This window comes from Haliotis rubra, unplaced genomic scaffold (genome assembly GCF_003918875.1).
Source record: "Haliotis rubra isolate DU_JTF1 unplaced genomic scaffold, ASM391887v1 Scf476, whole genome shotgun sequence".
NCBI classification, from domain to species: Eukaryota; Metazoa; Mollusca; class Gastropoda; order Lepetellida; family Haliotidae; genus Haliotis; species Haliotis rubra.
In genome coordinates this window covers 489,726-497,310 of record NW_025767164.1, presented here as the reverse complement: position 1 = coordinate 497,310, position 7,585 = coordinate 489,726, and the positions used below count along the sequence as shown (strand labels likewise).

The following is a 7,585-nucleotide window of genomic DNA, read 5'->3' as shown; positions in this document are numbered from 1 at the left end:
GAGTTGGGGTTTACGACCCTTTTATCAATATTCCAGCAATATTACGGCGGGTGACACCAGAAAACGGGCTTCACACATTGTACCCATATGAAGAATCGAACCCGGGCCATCAGCGTGATGAGCAAACGCTTTAACCACTGGGCTATCCCACCGCCCCTCAGTTTATCAGTGTCGTGCATGCTCAAAACGACCGAAAAGTCTTTGTCAAATCTAGTATTACTTAATACTGTATTTCGTGATAACCGTAGTTTGTTATAAGTATGTTGACTAAAATATATTACATGTGACCCCCAAACTGTTCGATATAACCGTGTTCGTTATAAATGTACTGTATGTTGTAAAATTATAATGTAAAGGTGCCACATTCGAGGCATAAAGATATTTGATAAAATGAAACATTCCAGTTATTTCAATATTTTAATTAGTTATTTTCAATAGTATACACCAATCTTCGTTAATATACGTCATATTCTGAGATTTTTATTTCAGTTGTCGACGATTATTGTATACTGTTGGGACAACACATATAGTATCCACTACAGCTGCCTTACTTATCACAAAGTTATCAAAGTTAAAAGGCACCAGGAACAGGTGTCTTTGGTGTTGAAGCCTTCTGTTGGGGTTCGATGTGCTTCTTTTTGTCTTTTTGCGGCTCATGCGTTTTGTCGTGCTCTTTTGATGAGAAGTGGGTCTGCTTATGTCCTTCATGAGGGTAGTGTGGTTGTTCCTTGGGAAGATAATTAGGTTGCACGTGTCCTTGTGGAGGGTAGTGTGGTTGTTCCTTGGGAAGATAATTAGGTTGCACGTGTCCTTGTGGAGGGTAGTGTGGTTGTTCCTTGGGAAGATAATTAGGTTGCACGTGTCCTTGTGGAGGGTAGTGTGGTTGTTCCTTGGGAGGATAATTAGGTTGCACGTGTCCTTGTGGAGGGTAGTGGGGCTGTCCCTTGGGAAGGTAATTGGGATGCACGTGTCCTTGTGGAGGGTAGTGTGGTTGTTCCTTGGGAAGATAATTCGGTTGCACGTGTCCTTGTGGAGGGTAGTGGGGCTGTCCCTTGGGAAGGTAATTGGGATGCACGTGTCCTTGTGGAGTGTAGTGGGGCTGTCCCTTGGGAAGGTAATTGGGATGTACATGACCTTGTGGAGGGTAGTAAGGTTGCTGGTGCCCAGGTTTCAGGTAGGAAGGTTTCTGTGCTTGTTTCTTGTCTTTGGTCGGGTTCTTGATGTGATGTTGTGTTTTGTTTTGCTCGTGTCCGTAGGTCAACTGGTTGGCTTGTTGAGCCCCGTGCGCGTAGTGGCCTTCTTTCTTCCCGTACGGTGGGTAGTGGCCTTCTTTCTTTCCATACGGTGGGTAGTGGCCTTCTTTCTTCCCGTGCGTAGGGTAGTGGCCTTCTTTCTTCCCGTGCGGTGGGTAGTGGCCTTCTTTCTTTCCATACGGTGGGTAGTGGCCTTCTTTCTTCCCGTACGGTGGGTAGTGGCCTTCTTGCTTCCCGTGCGGTGGGTAGTGGCCTTCTTGCTTCCCGTACGGTCGGTAGTGGCCTTCTTGCTTCCCGTACGGTGGGTAGTGGCCTTCTTTCTTCCCGTGCGGTGGGTAGTGGCCTTCTTTCTTCCCGTACGGTGGGTAGTGGCCTTCTTGCTTCCCGTACGGTGGGTAGTGGCCTTCTTTCTTCCCGTGCGGTGGGTAGTGGCCTTCTTTCTTCCCGTACGGTGGGTAGTGGCCTTCTTGCTTCCCGTACGGTGGGTAGTGGCCTTCTTTCTTCCCGTGCGGTGGGTAGTGGCCTTCTTTCTTCCCGTGCGGTGGGTAGTGGCCTTCTTTCTTCCCATGCGGTGGGAAGTGGCCTTCTTTCTTCCCGTGCGGTGGGTAGTGGCCTTCTTCTTCCATACGGTGGGTAGTGGCCTTCTTTCTTGCCGTGCGGTGGGAAATGGCCTTCTTTCTTGCCGTACGGTGAGTAGTGGCCTACTTTCTTGCCGTGCGATGGAAAATGGCCTTGTTTCTTGCCGTACGGAGGGTAGTGGCCTACTTTCTTCCCGTGCGGTGGGAAATGGCCTTCTTTCTTGCCGTACGGTGGGTAGTGGCCTACTTTCTTGCCATACGGAGGATAGTGGCCTTGTTTCTTGCCGTACGGTGGGTAATGGCCTTCTTTCTTGACGTGCGGTGGGAAGTGGCCATGTGGCGGATTGGGAGGTAGATAGTGACCTTTTTGCTGACCGTGCGGTGGGTAATGTTCATTTTTATATCCAGTACCGATGTTGTGGTCCTGTAGCTTTTTACTTTTCTGGTTGTAGTGATGTGCACTTGGTTGGTAGAAGGGTTTGTGTAAGCTGTAGGGTCCGTGGTTCGCAGTACGGAAGAAAGGTTGGCGAGCTAGGACGCCTTCCCCAGACACCATAACCGCCACAGCAGCCAGGAAGAGACCGACTGTCAGTGACGCCATGTTGACGGTTCTGTAAAAGCATATAAGGACAAAAGATTAGTCAGTCCATTAACTGTGTATGGTTGTTGTTGTTGTTGTTATTGTTGTTTAACGCCGCACTCAGTATTATTCCAGCTATATTGCTCCGGTATGTCGATAATTTGAGGCGGTGGGGTAGCCTAGCGGTTAAAGCGTTCGCTCGTCACGACGAAGGCCCGGGTTCGATTCCCCACATGGGCACATTGTGTGAAGCCTATTTCTGGTTGCCCCGCCGTGATGTTGCTGGAATATTGCTAAAACTCGACTCACCCACTGTAGATAATCGATTCTGGACCAGACAATCCAGTGAGTATATGAGGTGAGGTGAGGTGAATTTGGGTTTTACGTCGTGCTTGAGAATATTTCGCTCATATGACAACGTGTGTGCCTGTGTATGTGCATGTGCGACTGCTTGTACTAGCCCAGACTTAAGCTGGTTTTGTAGTGCTAGCCCACTGAGATACCATGCCGCAGTGAAGCATGAATACCCCACTCAGACACATTATATTGACTCCGAGCCGACCAGTCCTTCTTGTACCCATTAATGCCGAGCGCCAGGCAGGGACCAACAAGTACCATATTTTAACGTCTTTTTGGTATGACACGGTCGGGGATCGAATCCGCGACCTTCCGCTCTCCGGGCGGACGCTCTAACCACTACACCACGGAGGCGGTCTCCAGTGATGAACAGCATGAGAACTGATCATGCTGACGACATATGTTAACTTTTAAATTGATCCCCTCTGAGGGAAGGTGCGATATCAAGCACTGTGAGTCTGAAAGGACGCGCACTCGTTCGAAACTGTGCAACCCAAATGTCTTTCTGCGGGTATAAGCGGGCATTTCAATTTCATTAATTTGTTTTTATTGGAACTTATGACGATGTACATATATGTATTGCATGTTTTTTATCCAGCTATAAATATGAGGTGCGTATATGTCATTAACTGTAAAGAATGTAAATATGATTGCACATTTGATTGATTGATTGAGTGCGTGTGTGAAAGAGTGAGTGAATGAGTGTAAAGAGTGAGAGAGTGAAAGAGTGAGTGAGTGAGGTTTAACGCCACTTTTAACATGTTTCAGTTAAATCACGGTGTGCCAGCTTAATGTTAGATGACAAAGGTGATCAAGGTGATCATCTCAGGGATTCGACTTGTATAGCGAGTGAGTAAGGTTTTATGCCGCTTTTAGCAATATTCCAGCAATATCACGACGGGGGACACCAGAAATTGGCTTCACACATTGCACCCATGTGGGGAATCGAACCCGCGTCTTCAGCGTGACGAGCGTACGCTTTACCCACAAGGCTACCACGCCGCCCCCCGACTTATATATAGAAACGTATATGCAAATGTATGTACATGTAACCCTGTTGCAATTTTACATATAAAAGCGACATTTAATATATTTACTCACATATACAAATACTTTAAACCGTAATTGTATATGTATTATTTTATCTACGAGAAGGGTTGAGGACAACCGGAACATACGACGTGCATTAGCAGTTCTCTGTAGGTGATGTGCAAAGACATACATATCAAGTGAGTGAGTTGGTTAAAATTCAACGTCACCTCGGCAATATTTCAGCCATACAGTGTGTGAGTGAGTTACGTTTTTCGCCGCACTCAGCAGTATTCCCGCAATATGGCGGCGGTCTGTAAATAATCGAGTCTGGACCAGACAATCCAGTGATCAACAGCATGAGCATCGATCTGCGCAATTGGGAACCGATGACATGTGTCAACCAAGTCAGCGAGCCCGACCATCCGATCGCGTTAGTCGCCTCTCACGACAAGCATGGGTTACTGAAGACCAATATTCTAACCCGGACCTTCACGGGTTGTATATTATTAATAGACATAAACTGTTACAATCTTTAGAAAGTATTATTAAAATTAGAACACTGATTGGTATTCATCTTATCTTACATGGTAATGCAGGTCTCTCATTTACTGAAAATCTTTCATTTACTGAATGTTTTCAAATTTGTACTTGTCTATATCTCTCAAACAAAACGTTATTTCTCAGTTAACTTCTGTTGTAAATATTCTATTATTGGGAGAGGGCTTTACTAAGTTGGATAACTTGTGCCAAATCATTTTCTTGAATGGATAAATTATGTTTCAATCAATAAACACAATCACATCTCTCAGTCACAAGCCCGTTTTTATATTCGATAGTAATTGATGGTAAAAACAATTTTGAGAAGAGAAGGCATTTAATCACAACAAAGTTCTATTTTCGCACAATCAAACTTCTCAGTAACGAACCTGTTTCAGGCTCACCCTACTCTACCCCTAGACAGTGGCATGTTCCATTATACCTGTAGGTTACCCTAATTAACCTTCTAGTTCATTGTCTGTCAATCAACTGTCTGTCAAATTGCTGTGATCAACAGCGTGAGCATCGATCTGCGCAATTGGGAACCGATGACATGTGTAAACCAAGTCAGCGAGTCTGACCACCCAATCTTGTCAGGCGCCTCTTATGACAAGCATGGGTTACTGAAGATCAATTCTAACCCGGATCTTCACGGGTTTTCAGCCATATAGTGACGAGAACAAATTTAACATTCATAAAAAATAGACATGTAAGTCATATAAGCATTTCGCCACAGGACAGTGAAACAACTAATATATCACAGTTAGAATTAAGACAAGCATAAACATTAAAATAATAACAATACACAATATAAAAACAGGCTAGAGATCGCCAGCATCTGAAGGTAGATCACCATACCAGGACCATGGGGACTTACAGTGCCTTTGCTATCTGCATGGACCCTAGATGGATTAGGCATATCAAGAATGAGACCTATGTTTGTTGCAATGAAATAACTTACCAACCTGCAGTTATGTCCTGGGCAATGTGAAGTTGCTCGCGTTTCCTTCTTAAGTATACTTTATACTGCCTCGAGGTCTCCAACTGTAAACAAGCAAATAAAACCAGTGTGCATCAACAATCCCTGAATTAGGGCATGTTTCGTAAATATATGCTAATTTCCTTTCATCATATTTGTAAGGCACAGTGACATTGGTTTCGAACTCAAAGGAAAATAGTTTGGTCGTTTTCGCCTCGAAGTCAATAGCATTCCAGCTTTATGACGTTTCATTTGGCTTCATTTAACACACTTCCTTATCAGTCGAACCTTATCCATTATTATACATCAAACTGACAATACCATGGCCCAAATCACACTTATGAGTCAATTGTGCAATATTCTCTGCAAGATGTGGAGCCTTGGTACGTGTGCCAAGCTGACCCGATCTGACATTGTTGTAACGGTAAATCACATATAACGGTATATTACATATAACGGTAAATTACATATAAAGCGGCGATCACATTTTACCGTAGTGGGGATGAACGAAGTTGGCCGTTGCAGACCGTACTTGACCTTAGTTAAACGTATTTAAGCGTAGTTCAACGTAGATCACCGTAGTTATGACCGTACTTTGAACTACAGCAAACCCATGATTTGTTCGTGGTTAGACCAAACAATTTTCATCTTCAATATCTCTACGGTTAGCTTGAATGCCAAGACCCTACTGATACCGTAGTTTCAACGTGGTTGGACGTGGTTGACCCAAGTTCTCCCCAGCAGACCGTAATTGAGCCTACTGCACCGTTGTGTTGGCCGAGGTACACCGTGGCAACACTGCATTACGATAAAACTACGGTTTACGACTCCTTCCAACCTACTACACCCTGCTCCAATCTAGTTCACCGTAGTGGCACTGCCGTGAACTGCGTTACGGACAACAACGTTCATGACGTAAGGGGGCGGTGGGGTAGCCTAGTGGTTAAAGCGTTGGCTCGTCACGCCGAAGACCCGGGTTCGAATCCCCACATGGGTAAAATGTGTGAAACCCATTTCTGGTGTCCCCCGCCGTGATGTTGCTGGAATATTGCTAAAAGCGGCGTAAAACCAAACTCAGTCAGTCAGTCAGTCATGACGTAAGATGTGACCGCCGCTTAACGGTGAATTAAAATACTGTGAAAAATGAAGTAATTCATAGGCACTTCAACAGCAAACGTAGTGAGATGTACGAATTTATCACGTATCTACCAACTAACAGTGTAAAGGTAAACTGAATAGTACCATAATTAAAAGTAACCTTAAAAAAACCATGTAACGGTGATTTAAGATATATAACATTCTGTGCAGAATGAAGTAATTCATGCAGCAACAAACGTAGTCAGATATACGTCGTTATCATGTAACATTGCGGATAGAGTTAATTTAAACATAACAGTAAATTAAATATAACAGTAAATTAAATGCAACTGTAAATTTGATGTAACGTGCTATAAAGAAGAAAATAAAGTAAGAATAAAGTAGAATGAATGTACGCTAAAATCCTGTACCTAACTAATCAGTTTGTCCTACATGTATGCTTCGGTTTTGTTTCTGTTTTACAACGTACTATACATGTAAGTGTACGACTGAGCAAACCGAAACACACACACACACACACACAGAGAGAGAGAGAGAGAGAGAGAGAGAGAGAGAGAGAGAGAGAGAGAGAGAGAGAGAGAGAGAGAGAGAGAGAGAGAAGAGAGAGAGAGAGAGAGAGAGAGAGAGAGAGAGAGAGAGAGAGAGAGAGAGAGAGAGAGAGCGAGCGACAAAACCGTCACATAAAATTTCTTACCACAATCTGCTTTGAATGAATGTCTCAAACCCTATACGGTTTAAGTGCCACACGTCATTCGGTTATGAAGTAAAGTTGATTTAACTATACTTTTATCCGCAGGACGTGACACTCTGTCCCACTGATTGATTAGAAATTGCCATTTTTTAAAAATACATTAAGACAGAGTTGATTTTTCCGCGTTCTGTCATCATTTCGCGTACGATTTGACAGCGCAAAATTGAGAATAATGTTTATAATCTACGATGTATCATTGTGTCAAATATGCTTGTTTGTTGTTTAACGCCGCGCTCAGCAATATTCCAGTTATATGGCGGCGGTCTGTAAATAATCGACTCTTGACCAGACAAACCAGTTATCCACATCATTAGTATCGATATACTTAATTGGGATACGATGACATGTGTCAACCAAGTCAGCGAGCCAGACCACCCGATCCCGTTAGTCACCTCTTACGACAAGCATGAGGTTGCCGAA

The 7,585-nt window shown here is 44.0% G+C and overlaps 1 protein-coding gene across 1 annotated transcript; it reads right to left on the bottom strand.

Annotated features, from left to right (window-relative positions):
* Window positions 1–571: 571 nt before the first annotated feature.
* On the bottom strand, window positions 572–2,432 carry LOC124290834 (adhesive plaque matrix protein-like). Its single transcript, XM_046727662.1, has 2 exons — window positions 2,002–2,432; window positions 572–1,901 (listed from the first exon to the last, which is right to left on the bottom strand). Exons 1-2 carry the CDS (start codon window positions 2,430–2,432, stop codon window positions 572–574), a joined length of 1,761 nt encoding a protein of 586 aa, XP_046583618.1.
* Between the last annotated feature and the right edge of the window lie 5,153 nt (window positions 2,433–7,585).

Bases quoted from the DNA above. Each gene is read 5' to 3' on its own strand.
- LOC124290834 (XM_046727662.1), bottom strand. From the start codon at position 2,432: ATGGCGTCACTGACAGTCGGTCTCTTCCTGGCTGCTGTGGCGGTTATG. The intron at 1,902-2,001 runs GTACGGCAAGAA...CCGCACGGCAAG, and splicing joins AAAGTAGGCCACTACCCTCC to AAAGAAGGCCACTACCCACC.